Raw genomic sequence first — 25,378 nt, 5'->3', positions numbered from 1 at the left:
GACAATATCTTGTGAAATGAGTTGAGTATGATCATCTGACCTGAACTCTGAGTTTCACATTATTCAAAACAGAGACTCTTGACTGATGAGAACTGCTTCTGAAAAGAAGGAACTAATGTGACGGGCTGCGCCTGATCAATCATATAGACTATTCTGTTACACTTCACAGATTTCAATCACTTCATTCTCAAATGTGTATGCTCTGATTCTCAGCCATTCTCAATCACTGATCCTCGGCTGCTACAAACACATACAGATTCTTCTGCTCCGAAGCTCCACCGCGTACGCTACTACATACATCTATAAATATTCACTTCAATCACTGATTCTCACACTTTCTCTTTCTTTTCCTTCTCTAACGTTTTTCTCTTTGTTATATAAGACCTATCAATATAATATCGATCTATTTGATGTAGGCCTCTTACAGAAATGCTTGTAAAACTAAGTGAAGATGAAGATGTCATTAGTTCATTAACTAATCAAGATTGATATATCAATGATTGATTAAAGAACTACATAAGATAGAAGTTTCATTCATAAATGAAGACATGTGAATCAGCATTATATATATCTGACAATATTATCAAACATCTCAATGTTGTGTTTTGAGACACTGTTATGTAATAGAAGATATTAGATTAGTTACAGAGTGTCTGATAGAGAAATACTTCTCTCACAATATTCATTCCTGATTTCAACATCAAGATTCCAGAAGTAGGTGATCAATCTTGAGAGAATTGAATTAAGATTAGTATATTTAAGAAGGCACTAACTTTCAAACTTCTACAGACTCTCATAAGTGTAAATAAAGATCAGACTTATGAAGACTTCTGCATATAACTTCAGATATTGAATGATCATCTCACTAAGCTTAAGAGTATACAGAACAGCAGTAGAAGATGTTATATCTAGACTGGCTGGCGGGATCATGAATTTCACATTTGATCTCATTTGATCTGATTCTATGCATTTCTTGACGTGAGTCCCACCAGGACCAAGCCTCAAAAAAATCTGAAAATGAACCATTTCTGAGAGAAATGATGTGAAAAAAGACTAGATTTAATTCAAGAACAGTGAAATGAGAGTAATTTCTCAGAATAAACTGTGAAAGATAATCATTCTTTCAAAATCAGAATAAAACTGAGACTGAAGATTAAAATCAGTCTCATTCAGTTCATTCAGTGATTGCTTATATAATCAGAATTTGATAATGATTATTGATAATGCTCATGAAACAACTAAATACATTCTTATACAAGTTTATTCTTCACTTTCTCATGAAAACTACACTTCTCTGATATACTGTGATCAGAGGTATTAAACTGTCTGATAATTTCATGTTTTATAATCATGAGTTTCTTGATTGTTTCTTCTTATAATTGTTCTTGATAATAGTGATAAATATCTTGACTTGAGTTGAACTTTCACTTCATTCTTATCTCTGTTAATGAAATTGTCAGAATATCACACATCATCAGTGTAATAGTTGAATATATACTCTCAACAATTTTTCATAACTCTAGAATTGATTTAATGTGTAAATTTGTCAGATCATCTTGAAGATAGTGATCAAATTCAGTTTTATAAGTATATAGTTTTGCCTGATTTTCAGTTATAATCAATATATGTAAGTTCTGTTTCAAAGTTAGTATTATAGTTCTATATGATATGAAGTATTATCAAAGATCATTACTTACTAGAGAATTGTATTTCACTGTCTTTACATCTCAAACATCTGCTCATTCAAATCTCTGATAGTTGACATTGTAGTAGTCTTGAACTATTGTAACATACAAGTCTCATTCCTTCTCTGTTCAATCTTGAGAAGTGTAGATATTAACTCAATGAGAGAAATCTAGTAGAGCTGCTATAGCATAGTACTCTGGAAAAGATTGTTCAGTTTTGCTGTATTAATATGTCAGTTTATCTCTTATAGTAATAATAGCCTGCACTATAGCATTATTTCAGACTGAATTTCTTTTTGAGTGATTCAACTGCTTCTCAAGATAAGTAAATAAACTGTTATACACTCATCAGACTGACTGCAGTATTGATGTATAAGTGATTGAGACTGTCTTCATTATCTTATAAAACTGAAACAGTAAATTAATTATATATTTCAACTGAGTTCACTTCATATTAGAAAGTTTCAATATCTGAATCTTTTTCTGATCAGAGTGTTGCACTCAATGATTAATCATCTAACATAATTGAAGAGTCTGAATAGTTATCTTGTATATTGAACTTCACTGTATTCTAACATTCTGTATTATATTCAGTGATGTGACTGATTTATTTGTTTATTAAATATCATGAAATCATTGATGTTGTTTAGAGAAGATATAAATCATATTAACAATGTTTCAAATCTGTGATATTTAAATTATTAGTCAATCTATTCAAAATTAACAGTAGTGTTATTAAAAAGCATTATTAAACAGTAATATTAAAAAGTGTTATTAAAAAAATTTATCTTTTACAAAGTAAATGTAAAAGTTACTTCAGTAATCACTTTCATCTTATTCTCATCTCAAGAATCAGTTATCTCATTATTCTTCATCTTGATATTAAGATTCTTTATCAGTATTTGCATCACAAGTTAAATCACATGAGTAATACAGAGAATATGATCTTGTTTATCATTTTACAAATGAAAAGTCAATTTTTACTCTAAGCTCTTTATCATAGTGTAGTTATTCACAGTATTATCAGTTGTTATTATTATTATTATTATTCTTTCATTATACTCATATGCAAGCGGAGCTTATGATGAGTCCTTGCGTGATGTTAAATACAGGCCAAGTGTTGATTATACAGGAGGAAATACAGGTGTTGAGACCGCGCCAAGATAACAAGAACATAGGAAATACAAAAGAAGTGACAATTAAATACATGCAATAATAACTTCCCAGCCCAGGAACATAGAGCAATTTTATTGAAGCGATTTGTACACCTCTGTATTTATTAGAAACCTGAGGTGCTTGAGTTCCGGATTTAATGTATCCCCTGCGGGTTTCGAACCCACACGCCCTGGTTTCCCACGCCAAGGCGCTACCGGGTGGCCGCATTAACCATTCGGCCACCGGGGCTATTATCAGTTGTAATTGTAAGAAGACTGAGACTAATATCTTAATAGTCATTTTTAATCACAGTCATTAATATCTCTGTCATATAATTCTCAGTATGACTACTGATCAATGATTTAAATTCAATTAATATCTCTTAATAAGTTCAATTCTTATCAATGTAATAACATGTAACTCTTATAAATGTAAGATTATTTATACTAGTTCATGCATTCACTGTGAGAGACAATTTTTGATGATTTTTCAACTCTGATTCTAGATGTTGTATATTGACTTTGTAGTGTGTCTCAAGGTTAGACTGAAGACAGAATTGATGTGAAATATGAAGATTTGAATTAAGTATTTGAAGAAGTGTTCAGAATTCAGAGTTTTCAATTAATTAAAGAGAAAGATTCAGAGATATATATATACAAAGTAATTATTCACAGAAGTTATCAGATGAGAGTTATGAAATCAAAGTACTAGTACATAATCATTTTTACATGATTTTCTTCAAATTAGAAAGTTAGTCTTATTAAAAATCATTATCTGATAGAGTAACTTATCAGCTCAGTAGTAATTTTCTGATTATTTTTCTTTTATTGTCTGTATTCTGATGACTTCAGATATTGAAAAATTTCTTCAGAGTTATAATCAGTTTATAATGAATGTTTCTGAATGAAGTTGTAGTGATTGTAGCAGAGAGATGACTCTTCAGTAATCTGTAATATAATCTGTTGATAATTATTTCATAGTTCATCTCAGTGTTTGTGTTGAGTTTTTCATAAATTTCATAACCTGAAATCAGATGTGAAGAATGAAGTGATTATTTATTATAATTGAAAGAAATCATTCTGTGTTGAATTGTAAATAACATAGACTTTGTGATTCACAGTGATTTCTTGAAGAGTTTATGAATCTTCAATAGAAATAAAAGAAGTGAAAGAAGTGAATTCACAAGACATGATAATAATTTAAGAAAGATAACAATTTATTTTCAATAACTGATCACTGATGTGTGTAAGAAGAATTAATATAAGAGAAAATAATCTTGTTTCTTAGCTTAGTTATAATTTTAGTACTAACTCAGATTGAATATTATTGATGTATAAAAGTAAATAAACAATCTTGATTAATCTCTGTCATATTTCTTAAAATATATTAATATTATGAAAGAGAGTGTTATCAAATTGTGTTATTAGATGATAGCATTAAAAATATATTAATACTGTGAATATCAATGGTGAAAAAATGTTGATACTTATATATTATAATGATTTGTAAATCATGATAGTTAAATATATATATATATATTATTTCTGACTTGATTACAACTTGTACAATAATTTTTGAAAACTTAAAATTAATTTCAATTATTAATAATTATGAACTTATAACTAATTAATATAAAAAGAAAAAAACTTTTTCTACTTCTTCTCTTTCTTATTCTTCTCATTATTCTTCATAATTCACTTCTTATTCTTCTTCTTCTTCTTCTTCTTCTTATCTGAGATAATAATTATCTTAAAATCTCTCTTCACTGTCTTCTCAGAGAAGAGTTTCTGCTGCTCTCTCTCAGCTAGATTAATTTACATCTCAAAATCCTACATTTTCTGATCTGCTGTCTCAGGTTTCACTTCAGCACTAAGCAGATTAGCATGCTCAGAGAGCAGGGCTGTCTTCTCAATATTCTGAATTATGAAGTGCATTCAAGACCTGAACAAGGCCTCAATTCTCTTCTTCTCTGTTAGCTTCTGCTAATCAATTAGAGAATAGAAGTGTTATCAAAAATTGTTATCTCTTAATAAATAAAAAACTTATCAGTTTTAACTTCTTTGTCTTTTACTTCAACACTCTCTTAATCTTCTTCTGTTAAGATTAGAGAATTGAGAAATGACTCTGGTGATAAACTAGATATAATGCAAGCAGTTGAAATTTCTACTTTTCAGAACAGTTATAATCTACTATCTGATGATAGTGATTAGATTCTACTCTACTCTCTTTTAGTATGAATATACAACAAAAACAACAAAAAAAGTTTAAAAACTCTTTAAAAATCACATTTATTCAAAATAATGTGAATAGAAACTCAAATTGCATTTATTCTTGTCTTCAAATTGCATTTGAATAAAAAGTTGATTTTGTACTGCTTCAGGAGCCGAATTTTGATGCTGAGCAAAAATATGTCATTTCTCATTCAAGCTACTACTGCTTTTTACCTCAAAAGTTTGAGATAAAGTCAAGAGTAGTGATCTATGGAAGACAGAGATCAACATATCAATTTAATCTAAGATTTGATATCATGTCTGACCCTGATATTCTGATGGGTGATATTATAGATAAAGAGAATGAGTTTGACACTATACAGCTCATAAATATCTATAATGAAAAGTCATTGAAGGAAAATAATAACACCTGAACAATTAATAGAGGATTTCTGAACATAACTCCATCAAGAAACTCTATAATTGCAGGAGATTTCAATGCACATCATCCCTGATGGAATTCAGAATGCAAAAGAGCAGTAAGAGCTGATAATCTAATTGAATGAACCTTTGAGCATTCAATAGATTTGGTTAACAAGTCTGATCAACGAACATTCTTTAGAAAAGACATGAAACAGAAATCTATTATAGATCTAACCTTCATGTCACAAAATCTAATAGAAAAAAGACTTGTAAACTGGTTTATTGATTCAAATGAGACATCAGAATCAGGTCATGAGATTATTCAATTTAATATTGAACTGAGTGAGAAATATATGAGTGAAAATCCTCTTCTCTCTAATCAGTTTAACTTTGAAAAAGCTGACTGGAAGGCAGTTGAAGAAAGTATAAAACTGTTAAAATCTGAAAGGCAGAGTGAGCTGTATTGAAACCCTGGTCAAGATATCTCAAATGAAATGCTTGAGAATAGAGTGAAGCTCATTACATCTATTATTCTAGCAAGTGTTAAAGATAATATTTCAAAGAGAAAGTCTTCTGAGTATTCAAAACCTTGATGAAATGAGAATATCACATCTAAAAGGAAACAATTGACTACTGCTAGAAGAGATTGAAAGAATGATATAATTTCTGATAAAGTGTAAGAATAAGTGCTCGCAGGCGATTATTCGGGTGTTTGCAGCTTGACGTGATATGTACTATTAACTACTAGAAGTATTCACGGTAGAAAGATAAAATGTAGAGATCAAATGTATAATAGCATTTAAGCTGAGTTATGAATAGTATTCATGAACTCCAGTCTATATAGTTGTGTGTAGTCAAGGGCCGCTAGCTCTATTGATTATATAAGAGATAGAAATAGAGATAAAGAATTCATGAGAAGCAGGATTTCTTACATATTTCCCTCTCTCTAAGGCTTCATCTGTGAAGTCTTTCACTGAGTGACTTTATAGAATCAGCTCAGCACTGCAGTGATACTCACTAAAAACCCTTCATATCTATAAAAAACCTCAGTGAGGAAAAATCCCTTGTTATTATAAAGGAAAAAGAGTCTGTCACTCAGTTTCTTATTTCATGAGATTCTTTGTAATCTACAGATTCTTCTCTGACTATCACACAGATTCATCTTATATCTTTCATACAGAAGTATTTCAGTTGACTCTTAATTATTTTCACAAGATTCTTGTATAATCATCATACAGATTCATCTCACAGATGAATCACTCTCTGTGAGATCACTCTCATCAAAGAGAAGTATTTGTAAGTTAATCTTTCATTCATTCTTATAAATCATTGTTCTTTAACACTGTAGAATTGTGAGAAATCTTTCATTCTTTTATCAACTCTGTAGAATTGTAGAGTCAAGATATTCACAGTCTGTAATCACTCTTTATAGTTATATAGAAAGATTCAGGCCTGCAATTCATAATCACTCTTATTTACTAGAGTGATCTGACTATTTCATGAGATCACTCACAGTGTAAGCAAATCTCTCTAGAGTAGTATAAATATCTCAGATCTGTCTATGAAATCTCATCTTCTTTTCTCTTTTTCTGTAACAGCTCTTATTTTTATAAACTGTGAGTATTTTCATTTATCTGTGAAGTGTTTTCACTTAGATGATAGAGAGAGAGTGTTTCTGACAATATCTGTATATTGATTCAAGAACTTCTTAAGAATAAAAATTTTTCAATTTTAATATCTTTGTAAACAATGTCTAACTACTGCTAAGCTTCTTGTGAGTGTTTCTGTGACTTCTCTGATTGCTTTTTACTGGCTGGTGAAGCAGGAGTGTCATCACTCATGACAGCATCTTCATTTCTTCCAGCTCTGTCATCACACTCAATCTTCAGACCAGCAGTCAATCCCATGCCTCTCTCAGGTCAGTCTCTGACTCTAAGCAGTGTAGTTCTCTTCTTTGCTATAAGTCTTCTCACAAGTAATTCCTTACAGATTCTAGCTGATAATTCTTGTAAAGCTCTCAGTGTTATCAGTGTCTTCTGCAGCTCTGCAGGTCTATGATCACCTTCTCTCTGTCTGCACAATCTCTGACCAGGTATATGTAAATATGCCTAGGTTTCTCATCAATGATTCTCACACTGCAGCACATTTTCACAATCTCATTGTCAATGAGAGATGAGTCCTCAGGTACCTGCAAAATCCAGGTAATCAAGGCAATGTGAATGTCATGAATTTATAACAGAAGTTGACCTGAACAGATGAGCTTTCTCTCTGTATCTTAATTGTTTTCAGACTGAATACTTCAGCATAACTGAGAGAGTGAACACAGCTTTATAAGAAATATCTGATCACACATATAGATAATCAGCTCTCAAGACTCTGCTGCAACTATACACACTCTGATATTTAACTTCTCTGAAGTCTGTGTATTTCTGACAGTCTTCACATCAAATGTAATAATTATCTGTATTACAGATATGATACTCTCTGCTTCTTTAAAGAGAGAAATTAATAGTTGTAAGAGAGTTAAGTATTGTGAATATTAAGAGTATAAATTTGAGTTTTCTTTGTTTTTTCTTTGTTAGTCTCTAAATTGTGTTCACAGCCCTGTTTTTATTTTCTTATTTTTTAGCTTTAATAAGAGTATGATTTCTTCTTCTCTTATATACATCACAGACTGTTCATCTCAGTAGAAACTCATTATTTTATAGACTAGAGCTTGTAAATAACAGTATTAATATCTTTATCACAATCAGATTCTTAGCAAAGACTGTATTATTCTGACTTATCAGAATTCACAGTATGAAAGTCATGTCTCAGCTTCTGCAGATATCTTATCTGTCTAAATAGTTCTCAAGTGAACTTATTCATCTTATCAGAATACTCTTATCACTGAATCTTAAATCAGAGCTTATGATCTCACTTCTCTGAGTTAATAATCTCTTTAACCTGATATTCTCTTTTATTCTCTAGTACTTCATAAACAGAGTAATGAGTCACAGAGTTCTCTTCTAAGAATTTCTTATATTCACAGAGCAAAGAGACATGAAAAATATTATATCTTTATAACTCAGGTGACAGTTCTAATCTGTAGAACTTTAAACTAACTTTCTTTATAATCTTACAAGACTCTGTCTGTAAGAGATTCAGCTTCTTACTAGATCTTTATATAATGATTTTTTCTAGACTCAGTCAGACTCTATCATCTTTCTTGAAACTCTTTATAATATGCTTAAAGTCATAGTATCTCTTCTGATACTCTTGAGTCTTTCTCAAGAATTTACAGACTTTCTTCTGAATCTTCTGAATTCTCTCAGCCTGTTCACAGGCATCATCACACTCTATAGTGTACTCTCACAGATTTATCAAGATCATTCATAGATAAGTTCTAGTGAGTATTTCAAAGAGAGTTTTATCTGTGCTGACATGCTTTGAGTTGTTATATATAAACTCTGTAAGTGATAATCAATACACTCAGTCATTCTGATTATAATTAATAAAGTATCACAGATACTGTTTCAATATACTTATCAGACATTCTGTCTGATTATCTGTCTGTTAATGAAAAGCTGTGCTTAGATCTTATGAGATCTTCAGTATAGTTATCAGATTAGATCAGAACTCTTCTGTAAAGATTGATTTTTTATCTGAGACAATATTTACAGACAACTCATGCAATCAGATTACATTATAAATAAAGATATGAGTTAAATTCTTTGACTTCAAGTTCTTGTGAGTATAAAGTGTGCTATCTTGATGAAGTGATTCACTATCATCAGCACACTGTCAAAGCAGGCATTATATATATTCTTGTTTTCAGAGAGACTCACAAGAGCATTCATTTCTAGCTGTTCTCAAGGTTTCTGTGAGATGAGTAGAGGAGTAAGTTCTTCATATAATCTGAATCACACTACTTACAAATTCTGACAAATAGTACAAGAATTCACTATCTTCTTCATAAGTTCTCACATCTTTGATCAGAAGTATTTTCTTATGAGTAACTCATGAGTTCTAGTATCTGTAAAATGACCTGCTAGAGAAAAGTCATGATATCTTTTAATAAGTTCTATATGTAGAAACTCATTCACAGGCATATAAATCTGACTCTCTCTTTGTAAGAGATCATTTAAGTCTCTTTAATTCTTTATTTCTGCAGAATTAATCTCTGCTGTAAGCAGTTTCTGAATATACTGAGCATATTCATTCTTCAGTTGCAGTTTAAGCAATCTGAATAGAAGATCTTATAAAGACTTATACTCTGTTTCTTCTTGCATCAGGTCTTTCATAATGCTTCTCAAAGCCTGCAAATTCTTCAGGTTATAGATACTCTTTTCAAGGATTCTCACAGAGATCTTCAGAGTGTTGACTCTCAGTGTTATAGAGAGTAGTTGTGCAGGCTTCTTCTCTCTCTTCTCTCTCTTCTCTTGTGAAGAATTGAGAGACTCTTCAGTCAATCCGAGCTTTAACCGCTCCACCACGAACTCGCTCGATTTTTCGAATAAGAACCCGCCGATAGATCCATCGAAAAGCCCTCGATCATACGAGCATTCTGACCCCATCGCCGACCGCATACCCTGTGTGGTGGTGGAGTTATCCAGCCAAACGTGAACCGGACGTCATCACTGTGTTTCATAAGATTCACATCACTGAAGAAGATGAGTGACTTACAGCATTCTGAACATGATATAGTCTCTTTGAATGAGTAGTCACACTCTTTGAACTGATCAATGCTCTCAGTACATTTCAGAAGTATATCAACTGAGCACTTCAAGACTTTCTTGATGAATTTGCATCTGCTTATCTAGATGACATTCTCATCTTCACTGATGAATTCAGAAAGAAATATCAAGAGCATGTACAAAGAGTATTACAATGACTATGAGAAGCAGAACTATCAATTGATATTGACAAGTGTGATTTCGAAGTCAAGAGTACTAAATACTTAGGTTTCATCATAGAAGCTGGCAAGGGAATCTGAATGAATTCTGAGAAGATCTCTGCTATTCTTGAATGAGAGGCCTCACACACTGTGAAAGATGTACAAAGCTTCATCAGATTTGCTAACTTCTATCAGCAATTTGTATGAAACTTCTCAGATATTGTGAGATCACTTACAGAACTCACTAAGAAAGACACAGTATTTCAATAATCAGTAGACATCAAAGCTGCATTTACACAGATAAAGAAGATGTTCATTAATATCTCTCTGCTGATAATATTCAATTCTGATTGTGAGATAGTTGTTGAACCTGATTTCTCTGACTATGTGACAGAAGAAGTGATATTGTAATATAATGATGAAGGTGTTCTATGATCATGTGTCTTCATGTCTAAGAAACTGAGTCCTGCTGAATGCGATTATGAGATCTATGATAAGAAACTTCTTATAATCATACACTGTTTAGAAGAATAAGACTCTGAACTCTGAAGTGTCTTCAAATTTGAGATAGTCACAGATTATAAGAATCTCAAATACTTCATAACTATCTGTAAACTCACTGAATGACAGATACAATGATCTGAGTTCTTAAGCTGCTTTCATTTTATAATACACGACTGTTCTGGCAGTCAGAACTCAATGACAGATGCTCTCTCATGATAAGAGCAAGATATGTCATCTGATGTAACAGATACTCACTGAATAAATTAAGAGTATCAGCTCTTGAATTTAAAGATACTAGTTAATCAAGATGAAACAACTCATAATACTATACACACTTCTTCAATTAGAACACTCTCTCTCTGAACTGATACTGACACTGACACTGATATCTCAACTTCTTCTGAATCTACACTGAATGAATTATAACATATAACAGCTCAAACTGATGAACTTCTTTAAACACTCACTGAAGCAGTATGTCAAGAAGCACTCTGATTCCCCTCAGAACTATGTATAAGAACTGACATTTCAGAATGCTCAATTGATGACAATAACACTCTATGATTCTGTGAGCAATGTTGAGTCCTCTACTCTGAACTCTTACACACTTGAATAATGCAAGAGATGCATAATTCATGTATGACTGATCATTCAGATTAAGAACAACTGTATTGAATAATCTTCTGAGAGTTCTACTGATCTGAGATATTAAACAGTATCAGATATTTTGTCTGAAACTGTAACTATTGTTTCTTCATTATCTTGTGAAAGAACTGTAGAAAAGGCCTGCTGAAACTGCTTGATATCTCTGATAGAATCTGATAAGATGTAATAATTAACTTCTCTGTTGATCTCTCTGAGAGTAAGAGCTGTAGAAATGTTCTGATCATTATGAACTGATTGAGCAAGAGTGTTATATTGAAACTCTGTGATAAGATGAATATCAAACAAGTCACTGAAGCTTTTCTAAGAAGCCTGTTCTATCAGATGCATGAATTACTGAGATCTATAGTATCAGATCAGAGCTGTCAATTCATGAGTACTCTCTGAACAAGAATCTGTCAAGTTCTCAAGATTATATACTATCTATCAACTGTCTATCACTCTGAGACTGATAATGCATCAGAATGAATAATTCAGACTGTAAAGAACTATCTCTGTAAGTTCTGTAATCACTTATAAGATGATTGACATGATCTGCTTCTACATGCAGAGATTGCTATCAATGAATGAGATGCTGTTTTAATAGATATAAGCCTGTTCTTTCTTACACATAGTTATCACATGAAGATGTTAAATCTTCTAGAGATTACACAGTTCACACTGAACCTCTGCAGTTCAATTCAGATTGCTGATAATATAGTAATAAAACTCTGAGATGCCTGTGATTGAGCAGAGGTCTTCATGATAACTGTGAAACAAGATTAAGAGAATCAAATCAATGTTCACTGAGACTCTGCTGAACAATATAAGATAGAAAATCTAGTATGATTGAATCTTAAGAACATATAAATCACATGTTCATCTCATACACTAGATTACTGTCATATCAAGTATAAAGTGATAGAAGTTCTAGATAGTCATAACTACTGTCTTAACATATTATCAGAGATTCATGATATCTTTCACACAAGCTTGCTTCATCATATCATCACTGATCTGTTTTCTTCTCAACTAACTTTCAACTGACAATCACCAGGGATCATAGAAGAAGATAATAAGCTTGAGTGAGAGATTGAAGATATTCTCAATGAGAGATCACACAGCTGTGATTGATAATATCTTGTGAAATGAGTCAGCTATGATCAACTGACCTGAACTCTGAGTTCTGTATTATCTGAAACAGTGACTCTTGACTGATGAGAACTGCTTCTGGAAAGAAGGGACTAATGTGACAGGCTGCGCCTGATCAATTATATAGACTATTCTGTACACTTCATAGATTTCTACCGCCTCATTCCCGATCACTGATCCTCAGCTGCCATGAACATGTATGTTCTGATTGCCGATCCTCAGCTGCTATGAACGCGCGTATATTCTTCCGCCCTGAAGCATCACCGCGTACACCATCACATATACATATAAATATTCACTTTGATTGCTGATTCTCACACTTTCTCTTTCTTTCCTTCTCTAATGTTTTTCTCTTTGTTATATAAGACCTATCAATATAATACTGATCTATTCGGCGTAGACCTCTTACACTGAAAGCTGTTAATATTTTCTTTAAGTCTCTTTATATTTGATAAGTCAGTAATATATTTCAATGCACTTCTTCTTTTATAATTATTATTATCATCATTATTATCATTATCATTATCACTATCATCATCATTATTATCATCATCACTATTATTATTATCATTATTATTATATCATTTCTGATCATCTCTTCTGCCTTTATCTCTCTTTAATACTCACTGAAACTAATTATGTCATCTCTCTTCAAATATTCTGCAGTTCTGTGAATCATCAAGGCGCGTGAGCACTGTCACAGATTGAAGAGAGAGAAGAAAAAGACATTTAAGTAAGAGAAGACAGATTGCAAGACTAGACTGGCCGTCAGGACTATGAATTTCATATTTGATCTCATTTGGTCTGGTCTCATACATTTCTTGGCGTGAATCCTGCTGGGACTGGCTATCAAAAAAACATATAAAGTGACTATATATCAGATCTTAAAATGAAATCATGACTTGAAAAAAATGAGAAAGTGATCTCATTTAGTCTCATTTAGTCCCATTCTTGGCATAAAGTTACTATTTTTAGACATTTTAAGGTTTTTTTTAGACTATTTTTAATTTTTTAAAAAGTAATGCTTTTTGATAACACTCAAATGAGATTTAAAGTCATTTAAAGCAATAAAAATAATTTAAATTGAGAAGTGAAAATTATGATCTCATTTAGAAAATGTGACAAGAGTAGACAGTAAGTCTCACTGAGACAGTATGAGACTACTATCTAATGTTAAAACCATGTAATGAGATCAGTCGAATTGATAATGAGACTATCAAAAAATCTGATCCTGGTCCCAGACACGGTCACACGGTCAGTCTATACAAGACACATTATAATGCCTTGAAGAGACTCTGTAAGAGAGTAGAATAATAATGATTTTAAGTAATACTTCTGATAGATTTAGACTGAACTAAGTATAGAAATAATGCAGATGACATCATCTGTGAGAGATTGAAGAAGAAGATAGTGAAGAGTCTTATACAGTAGTAATGAGATCAGAAGAAGTTCTGAGAATGATTTGAGATCAAGATAAAGAGAGAGAGAGATAAGAAGAGTGTTACTATAAATAAGTAATAGTAGAAGATGATTAAGAGAGTGTTAAAGTAAGAGATAAAGAAGTCAAAACTGATAAGTTTTTTATTTATTAAGAGATAATGATTTTTAATAACACTTCTGTTCTCTAATTGATTAGCAGAAGCTGACAGAGAAGAAGAGAATTAAGGTCTTGTTCAGGTCTTGAATGCACTTCATGATTCAGAACATTGAGAGAATAGCTCTACTCTGTGAGCATGTCAATCTGCTTACTGCTGAGATGAAACCTGAGACAGTAGATCAGAAAATGTGAGATTTTGAGATGCAGATTAATCTGACTGAGAGAAAGCAGCAGAAACTCTTCTCTGAGAAGACAGTGAAGAGAGATTTTAAGATAATTATTATCTCAGATAAGAAGAAGAAGAAGAAGAAGAATGAGAAGTAAATTATGAAGAATGATAAGAAGAATGAGAAAGAGCAGAAAGATGATAAGTAGAAAAAGTTTTTTTCTTTTTATATTAGTTAGTTATAAGTTTATAATTATTAATAATTGAAATTAATTTTAAGTTTTTAAAAATTATTGTACAAGTTGTAATCAAGTCAGGAATAATATATATATATATATATATTTAACTATCATGATTCACAAATCACTATAATGTATAAGTATCAACATTTTTTCAACATTGATATTCATAATATTAATAAATTTTTAATGATATTATCTGATAATGTAATTTAGTAACACTCTCTTTCACAATATCAATATATTTCAAGAAATATGACAGAGATTAATCAAGATTGTTTATTTACTTTTATATATCAATGATATTCAATCTGAGTTAGTACTAAAATTATAACTAAGCTAAGAAATAAGATTATTTTCTCTTATATTAATTCTTCTTACACACATCAGTGATCAGTTATTGAAAATAAATTATTATCTTTCTTAAATTATTATTATATCTTCTGAATTCACTTCTTTCACTTCTTTTACTTCTATTGAAGATTCACAAACTCTTCAAGAAATCACTGTGAATCACAAAGTCTATATTGTTTACAATTAAACACAGAATGCTCTCTTTCAATTATAATGAATAATCACTTCATTCTTCACATCTGATTTCAGGCCACAAAATTTATGAAAAACTCAACACAAATATCAAGATAAACTATGAAATAATTATTAACAGATTGCATTGATGATTACTGAAGAGTTATCTCTCTGTTACAATCACTGCAACTTTCTTCAGAAATATTCATCATGAACTGATTATAGCTCTGAAGAAATTTTCTGACATCTGAAGTCATCAGAATACAGATAATAAAAGAAAAATAATCAGAAAATTACTACTGAGCTGATAAGTTACTCTATCAGATAATGATTTTTAACAATACTAACTTTCTAATTTGAAGAAAATCATGTAAAAATGACTATATATTAGTACTCTGATTTCACAACTCTCATCTAATAACTTTTATAAATAATTACTTTGTATATGTATATCTCTGAATCTTTCTCTTTAATCAATTGAAAACTCTGAATTCTGAACACTTCTTCAAATACTTAATTCAAATCTTCATATTTCACATTGATTCTGTCTTCATTTCAATCTTGAGATACACTACAAAGTCAATATACAATATCTAGAATCAGAGTTGAAGAATCATTGAAGAGTGTCTCTCACAGTGAATGCATGAACTAGTACAAACAATCTTGCATTTATGAGAGTTATATATTATTACATTGATGAGAACTGAACTTATTAAGAGATCTTAATTGAATTTGAATTATTGATCAGTAGTCATACTGAGGATTATATAACAGAGGTATTAATAACTGTGATTAAAAATGACTATTGAGATATTAGTCCCAGTCTTCTTACAATTATAACTGATAATGCTGTGAATAACTACACTATGATGAAGAGCTTGAAGTAAAAATTGACTTTGTATTTCTGAAATAATAAACAAGGTTATATTTTCTGCATTGCTCATGTGATTCAACTTATGATACAAACACTGGTAAAGAATCTTAATATCAAGACAAAGAATAATGAGATGACTGATTCTTGAAATAAGAATAAGATGAAAGTGATTACTCAAGTAACTTTTATATTCACTTTGCAAAAGATAATATTTTTTAACAACACTTTTTAATATTACTTTTTAATAATACTTTTTAATAACACTACTGTTAATTTTGAATAGATTGACTAATAATTTAAATATCACAGATTTGAAACATTGTTAATACAATTTATACCTTCTCTAAACAATAATAATAATTTCATGATATTTAATAAATAAACAAATCAGTCACATCACTGAATATAATACAGAATGTAAGAGGCCTACGCTGAATAGATCAGTATTATATTAATAGGTCTTATATAACAAAGATAAAAACATTAGAGAAGAAAAGAAAGAGAAAGTGCGAGAATCAGTAATTGAGATGAATATTTATACGTGTATGTGGTGGTGTACATGGTGGAGCTTCAGAGCGGAAGAATATACGCGTGTTCATAGTGACTGAGAATCAGTGATTGAGAATGGCTGAGAATCGGAGCATATACATTCAAGAATGAAGTGATTGGAATCTGTGAAGTGTAACAGAATAGTCTATATGATTGATTAGGCACATCTCATCACATTAGTCCTCTCTTTCAGAAGCAGTTCTCATCAGTCAAGAACTGCTGTTTCAGATAATACAGAACTCAGAGTTCAGGTCAGTTGATTGTAGTCAACTCATTTCACAAGATATTATCAGTCACAGTCACAGAGTCTCTTATCAAGAATATTCTCAATCTCTCACTCAAGCTCATTATCTTCTCCTATGATGTCTGATGACTGTCAGTCAGAAGTTAGTTGAGAAGAGAATGAATCAGTGACAGTGTGACAGAACAAGCTTGTGTAAAATACATCATGAATCTCTGATAATGTGTTAAGACAGTAGTTGTGACTATCTAGAACTTCTATCACTTTATACTTGACATGATGATAATCTAGTGTATGAGATGAACATGTGATTCATATATTCTTAAGATTCAATCATATCAGATCTTCTATCTTATATTGTTCAGTGAGATCTTGATAAACATTGATTTAATTCTCTTGATCTTGTTTTGCAGTTGTCATGAAGACCTCTGCTCAATCACAGGCATCTTAAAGCTTCATTACTATATTGTTAGCAATCTGAATTGAACTGTGAGAGTTCAGTGTGAACTGTGTGATCTCTAGAAGATTTAACACTTTCATGTGATATTCATGTGTAAGAAAGAACAGACTTATATCTGTTGAAATGACATCTCAACTGTTGATAGTGATCTCTGTGTGTAGAAGAAGGTCATGTCAATCATCTTATAAGTGATTGCAGAACTTATGAAGATATCTCTTCACAGTCTGAATTGTCTGTTCTGACATATCATCAGTCTCAGAGTGATAGGCAGTTAATAGACAGCATGTAATCTTGAGAACTTGACAGATTCTTGTTCAGAGAGTGCTCATGAATTGACAGTCTCAATCTGATACTATAGATCTCAGTAATTCATGCATCTGATAGAACAGACTCTGTAGAAAAGCTTCAGTGACTTGTTCAGTATTCATCTTATCACAAGATTTCAATATTATATTCTTGCTCAGTTGATTCACAATGACCAGAATGTTTCTACAACTCTTGCTCTCAGATAGATTGACAGTGAAGTTAATTACTACATCTCATCAGATTCTATCAGAGACATTGAGTGATTTCAATAGATCTTTTCTACAGTTTTTTCATGAGATAATAGAAGAACAGTGATTGCAGTTTCAGATAAAGTGTCTGATACTGTTTAATATCTCAGATCAGTAGAACTCTTAGAAGATTATTCTATACAGTTGTTCATGATCTGAATAACTGATCATACACAAATCATGCATCTCTTGTATTATTCAAGTGTGTAAGAGTTCAGAGTGAGGGACTCAGCATCATTCACAGAATTGTGAAGTGTTATTATCATCAATTGAACATTCTGAGATATCAGTTCTTATACATAGTTCTGGGGGAAATTGAGATGCTTCTTGATATACTGCTTTAATGAGAGTCTGAAGAAGTTCATCTGTCTGAGCTGCTGTATGTCACAGTTCATTCAGTATAGAGAAAGTGAAGATATCAATGACAGTTCTAACTGAAGAAGCATGTATAGTGTCATGAACTGTTTCATCTTGATCAACTAGTATCTTTGAGTTCAAGAGTCAGTGCTCTCAGTTCATTCAGTGAGTATCTGTTACATCAGATGACATATCTTGCTCTTATTATAAGAGAGTATCTGTCATTGAGTTCTGACTATCAGAACAGTAGTGTATTGTAAAATGAAAGCAGCTTAAGAACTCAGATTATCACATCTATCATTTGATGAGTTTACAGATAGTTATGAAGTATTTGAGATTCTTATAATCTATGACTATCTCAAATTCAGAGACACTTTGAAGTTCAGAGTCTCATTCTTCTAAACAGTGTACAATCATGAGAAGTTTCTTATCATAGATCTCATAATTGCATTCAGTGAGACTTAGTTTCTTAGACATGAAGATACATAATTGTAGAACATCTTCATCATCATATTACAATATCACTTCTTCTGTCACATAGTCAGAGAAATCAGCTTCAACAACTGTCTTATAATCAGAATCAAATGTTATCAGCAGAGAGGTATTAATGAACATCTTCTTCATCTGTATAAATGCAGCTTCAGTGTCTGTTGACTATTGAAATACTGAGTCTTTCTTAGTGAGATCTATAAGTAATCTCATGATATCTGAGAAGTTTCATATAAATCACTGATAGAAGTTAGTAAATCTGATGAAGCTTTATACACTCTTCACAGTACACAGAGCTTCTCATTCAAGAATAGCAGAAACTTTCTCAGAATTCATTCAAATCCCCTTGCCAGCTTCTATAATAAAACTCAGATACTTGATACTCTTGACTTTAAAATCACACTTGTCAATATCTATCAGTAGTTCTGCTTCTTGTAGCTGTTGTAATATCTTTCATACTTACATGTTCTTGATATTCTTTTCTGAATTCATCAGTGAAGATGAGAATATCATCTAGATAAGCAGATGCAAACTTATTAAGAAAATCTCAGAGTACTCAGTTGATATACTTCTGAAATGTACTGAGAGTATTAATCAGTTCAAAGAGTGTGACTATTCATTCAAAGAGATCATAATGTGTTCAAAATGCTGTAAGTCATTCATCTTCTTCAGTGATACAAATCTTATGAAACACAGTGATAATATCTAGTTTTATAAATTATTGAGCTCATCTGATCCATACTAGAGTTTCATTAATAAGAGATAAGAAATATTAATCTTTCTTTGTTAATCTGTTCAGGTCTCAGTAGTTCACACAGAATTGAAGTTCCTCACCTGATTTCTTTGCAAAGAGGATAGAGACTGCAGTGGAAGAGTTGCTAATGTATATGAATTCTTTATTCAACGGATTATTGAGTGTCTTTCAAAGAAGAAGAAGTTCATCTCAGAACATGTTATAAAAAGAGTCTCATGATAATTCAGAGTTCTTATCATTCTTTTTCTTTAACTTGATACTGTGATTCACTTCAGAACCTTGTAAGAAGAGTATGTTTATAATATTATCTTATCAGAAGATATCTAGATATTCATGATATTATTGAGAAAGTTTTGTATGAGAATCTGTTATTATAACACAGAATAACTTTTCTAGAGCCTTTTTAATATTGACCAGACTGACAGAATAGATTGACATATGATTCTACTATCAGTGAATTTATCAGTGACTCTGTCAGTGATTTTGATAATGACTTCTTTTTTGAAGTATTTCATACACATTGACAGAGATCTGTGTCAGATTCATAATCTTGTGAATGTCATCTTCATGAACTCTATCATTGTTAGGAAATATCAAGCTTCTGTTTCAAGCATTTAATAAGATGCCTTGTTCAGATAGTCAGACAAGTTCTAACATAAGATTGTAATCAAGATTATTAACTTCATATGTATAGACATCTTCATATTGATATTCTTTCACATCTATGATCAGCTTCACTATATAACAGGTATAAACATCTTTCAGATCATCAAATCCTGTGAGAAGTCAGAGTTTAGATAAAGGAATACACTGAAGGTTATAATGTCTTACAACTGAAGATTTTATCATTGTATAGTAGCATAGATCACTGTCTATCATGATCTTCATATTATACATGTTATTAATCACAGTAGATACAAGAATCACATTCATTGTCATTTTCTCTTTAAATTATTATCATTCAACCTCTTCAAGCTTCTGTTTGTAAAATTGAACAGAAGCTAATCTTTTCTCTGTTTCATCAGAGCATTCTCATAGTTATTCTCTGAATCTTTCTCTAATGCAATGTGGTTGGCGTGGACAGATGCTGATCTTTCTCTTGAGTGTGAAGACACATAGATTGATCAGTAGTTGAAAGTAATATGTTCTGATCAGTTACAGTTGATGTATACTTCACATTGATATCAGTCAGCAACTTCTTCAGAAGTGATCCCAGAGACTTGAAAGCCTGTTCAGACAGCAGAGACTCTTGCTTATGCATAGACATTCAAGTCTACTTAATTCATGACATCTGTATCATTGTTATTCCTCAGCGCGGGTGTATGAGTCACTGAGATGTAACATCTTCTATCACTGTTCTGTATATTCTTGATCTTGATAAGACAGTCATTCATTGTCTGAAGCTGTGTGCAGAAGTCTTCATAAGTCTGGTCTTTGTCTGCACTTATAAGAGTCTGTAAGAGTTTAAAAGTTAATGTCTTCTTGAGCATACTAATCTTTATTTGATTCTCTCAAGATTGATCATCTGCTTCTAGAATCTTGGTATTGAAGTCAGAGATAAATATTGTAAGAGAAGTGTTTCTCTGTCAGATGCTCTGTAATCAATCTAATACTTTCTGTTACATGACAGTGTCTCAGAACAGAATATCAAGATGTTTCATAATATTATCAGATGTTCATAACACTGATTCATATGCTTTCATTTATGAATGAAACTTCTGTTTCATATGATCTTTCAATTGTTCATTGATATATTAATCTTGATTAATTAATAAACTGATGACATCTCTGTCTATACTCAGTTTCACAAGCATTTTCATTCTTCATGATGAGTAGAGAGTGAGATCAGAAGTATTGAAATATATGAGAGTATCTAAGTATTCTTTCAGCACTTTTGTATTCAGTTCTGTAGATGTTGAAATCACATGAGTTAATTGTTAAATCTCTTCATATTGAAGTTATTGAGTCACATGCATATCTGCTATCTGTTGCTGTTATAATTTCAACATTGTTTAGAGTCACTGTGACATCATGTCTATACTTGTGTTTGAGGATTTCATATTCTCATTAGACATGATTATATTGATCATCAGATGTGTAATTGTATTCTCATATATCTGAGTGTCAGAACTCTCAGGTCTTTCACTGATATTCTTCTATAAGATCTTATTCTCTTTGTAAGATCTTGTTACAGGGCCAGAGTGACTGATGAGTAAGCTTCTATCTGAGAACTCAGTGTCTGCTTGACTGTGTTTTCTCTTTCTTACATGTTGTTACATGTTCAGATATCTCTCAATGAATAATTGTTTCTCATAAGAAGATGATATGTGAATAATTGTTTTCTAATAAGAAGACAATGAATATTTTTATAGTGTAAGAGGCCTACACTGAATAGATCAGTATTATATTGATAGGTCTTATATAACAAAGATAAAAATATTAGAGAAGGAAAGAAAGAGAAAGTGTGAGAATCAGTGATTGAGATGGATATTTATATGTGTATGTGGTGACATACGCGGTGGAGCTTCAGGGCGGAAGAATATACGCGCATTCGTAGCGGCTGAGGATCGGTGATTGAGAATGGCCGAGAATCGGAGTGTACGCGTTCAAGAATGAAGTGGTTGAAATCTGTGAAGTGTAACGGAATAGTCTATATGATTGATCAGGCGCAGCCCGCCACACAGAATGTTAGAACACAGTGAAGTTCAACATATAAGATGACTGTTCAGACTCTTCAATTGTGTCAGATGATTGATCATTGAGTGCAACACTCTGATCAGAAAAAGATTCAGATATTGAAACTTTCTGATATGAAGTGAACTTAGTTGAAATATGTGATTGATTTACTATTTCAGTTTTATAAGATAATAAAGACAGTCTCAATCACTTGTACATCAATGCTGCAGTCAGTCTGATGAATGTATAACAGTTTATTTACTCATCTTGAGAAGCAGTTGAATTACTTAAAAAGAAATTCAGTCTGAGATAATGTTATAGCACAGGCTATTATTGCTGTAAGAAATAAACTAGCATATTACTACAGCAAAACTGAACAATCTTTTGCAGAGTACTATGCTGTAGCAGCTCTACTAGATCTCTCTCATTGAGTTAATATCTACACACATAGTGACAACCACTCCACCACGAACTCGCTCGATTTTTTGAATAAGAACCCACCGATAGATCCATCGAAAAGCCCTCAATCATATGAGCATTTTGACCCCATCGCCGACCGCATACCCCGTGTGGTGGTGGAGTTATCCAGCCAAACATGAACCAGACATTGTTTGAAACTCCTGTGTGGGATTATCCCCCGTTCTCCCCTACCACACCACAACCCCGGGCCAAATTGCCATACAAATTGTAAGGTGAAAAGACCTAGCCATATGCACCAATCTTCTCGATTTTGGAAGATCCCCAATCTGTAATTGTGGAGATATCTGAGGAGCGACATCCGCGAAAACCCTGTCCATCTTTGATGTTCCAAAACATCAACGCCAAGTCTCACCCTCGTACCGCCCTTCCCAATCTGGCCCATCCCCGGCAGAAAAATACAAAAAGACACCTCGGCAATAATATCAAGCACATAATCAATGGACACTTCTGAAGTGCAACCTCCGCGAATACCCTGTCTGTCTTCAGTGTATCTAGACATAAACGCCAAGTCTCACCCTTGTACTGCCTCTCTCAATCTGGCCCATCCCCGGCAGAACAATACAAAAAGACACCTTGGCAACAGTACTTGATACATAACCGGCGGATAACAAGTCAACAGAACAAGTCAACAGCATGTCAACAACTATAAATTCAGTATATCTCAAGGTCTGACTGAGCCTTTGGTCTCTGCACAGTGAGATATATTAAATCTAGTTTTAATATCTCAATATTCAATAGATTCTGCAAGGAATTGAGAACAGTAACTAGACTGACCGTGTGACCGTGTCTGAGACCAGGACCAGATTTTTTAATAGTTCTATTACCAATTCGACTGATCCCATTACACAGTTTTCATTAGATAGTAGTCTCATACTGTCTCAGTGAGACTTACTGTCTACTCTTGTCACATTTTTCAAATGGAATCATGATTTTCACTTCTCAATTTAAATTATTTTTATTGCTTTAAATGACTTTAAATCTTATTTGAGTGTTATCAAAAAGTGTTACTTTTTAAAAAATTAAAAATAGTCCAAAAAAAAACCTTAAAATGTCTAAAAATAGTAACTTTATGCCAAGAATGAGACTAAATGAAATTAAATGAGATCACTTTCTCATTTTTTTCAAGTCATGGTTTCATTTTAAGATCTGATATATAGTCACTTTACATGTTTTTTTGATAGCCAGTCTTAGTAGAATTCACGCCAAGAAATATATGAGATCAGATCAAATGAGATCAAACATGAAATTCATGGTTCTGACAGCCAGTCTAACAGTAACACTAGGTTTCTATTGAATTTGAGAATTATCTCTATATTGATATAATCATTGACAAAGTCTTCTATTTTGAGATATAAATAATCAGTTCCTCTACATCCCGCTGGCAATATTTATATTATTATATAGAAACAGACTTATATTCTCTATAATATCAAGACTCTGAAGAGGGAAAGTCTTGGTAGAGAGTATATAGTAGTGTATATCTTAGCAGTTTCTATCTCATTCTTCTGCAGCAGTTAATGCAATAAAAAAAAAGATCTTAGAAATAGTTTTTTACTTCTCTTGAAAAAGTAAGGCGTTTTTCTCTGGGTTTTACACAATATTCTTACAAAGAATTAAAAACAGAGTTGTTTTCTGTCATAATTTCATATTCTTTTAAGTAAGAATTACTTTTTCAGTGGCTGAAGAGCTTTCATTAATACTTAATTCTCTTTTACACTCTTTATTGACTGATTTGAGTTGCACACTTGTTGTGTGAGGAGAATTGAATGATTTAGAATAAAATTGAATAGTTTTAATCAATTTCTCTGCAAAAAATTGACTTATTTTTTGTCAGTTTTTCTCTCAAAATCTGTCATATCATCTGATTTATTATCAATTGATATCATACTTTTCCTCACTATATCCCAAGAAAGAGTTTGTAAAGATTTTATTGATTTATCTTAAAAATCAATTTTAGTTTATTAGATTCTCTTCAAAAATCTAACCTAGTTACTGAACTAGTGTGAAAAAAATCAGGTGTTTTATACACAAAAGTCTTTCATTCTTCTTTTGAAACAGTCTGACTAACTTTTCAATTGAAAATAGACTAATAAACCTCTCAACTGAAACAGTCTGACCAACTTTTCATTTGAAAATAGATTAATAAACCTCTCAATTGAAACAGTCTGACCAACTTTTCATTTGAAAATAGACTGATAAATCTCTCAATTGAAACAGTCTGACCGACTTTTCATTCAGTGAGAAAAATGAGTTCAAGAGTACACTCAGTTGATGTGGAAAAAGATGTTTTCTCAGATGCTGTTCCTGAGATTAAAATTCTAAAGAGAAGAAAGAAGGAAGAAATAGAGAAATAACAAGTTCTTGAAATACAGAAACTGGAAAAAGCAAGTAAAATTCTTGGAAAACAGTGTTTGAGTGAGGAGAATGAAGAAGTTCTGTTAATTCTTCATGCTCAGGCTAGACAACTATGAGAAGTGATCAAGTTCAAACTTGGAATTTCAAATGCAATTCAAAAAACATTGAAATCTTTCAGTACAGTCACTGACTCTTTTTCATCTTCTACTTCTTCATCTTCTTCTTCAAATCAGAAGAAAACATATGCTCAAGTAGCAGAATCTGCTGTCTTCAAACCTGCTAGTTCAAAATCTGCTCAAAATTCTGAGAAAACTGAGAAGAATATTACTCGGACCTCTGTTCATAGAAAGGAAAAAAAAGAAATGCAAAAAGAGAAGAACTTTCAAATCTTCAGAAACAGAAGACTTATTCT

General features: G+C 31.8%; 1 protein-coding gene and 1 pseudogene across 2 annotated transcripts; both read right to left on the bottom strand.

Moving 5' to 3' along the window:
• Positions 1–3,000: 3,000 nt before the first annotated feature.
• Positions 3,001–3,089, bottom strand: BDBG_17027 (annotated as a pseudogene). The gene has a single exon. The product of its transcript is annotated as a tRNA-OTHER (tRNA).
• Positions 3,090–9,711: 6,622 nt separating this feature from the next.
• BDBG_04358 (uncharacterized protein) lies at positions 9,712–10,029 on the bottom strand (the record flags this gene model as incomplete). The annotated part of the gene is made up of 1 exon (XM_002625443.1): positions 9,712–10,029. One exon carries the CDS (start codon positions 10,027–10,029, stop codon positions 9,712–9,714), a length of 318 nt encoding a protein of 105 aa, XP_002625489.1.
• Between the last annotated feature and the right edge of the window lie 15,349 nt (positions 10,030–25,378).

Source organism: Blastomyces gilchristii (assembly GCF_000003855.2).
Source record: "Blastomyces gilchristii SLH14081 genomic scaffold supercont1.7, whole genome shotgun sequence".
Taxonomy (NCBI): Eukaryota; Fungi; Ascomycota; class Eurotiomycetes; order Onygenales; family Ajellomycetaceae; genus Blastomyces; species Blastomyces gilchristii.
Note: the sequence above shows the minus strand (reverse complement) of the source record. Positions and strands in the feature narration are given on the sequence as shown.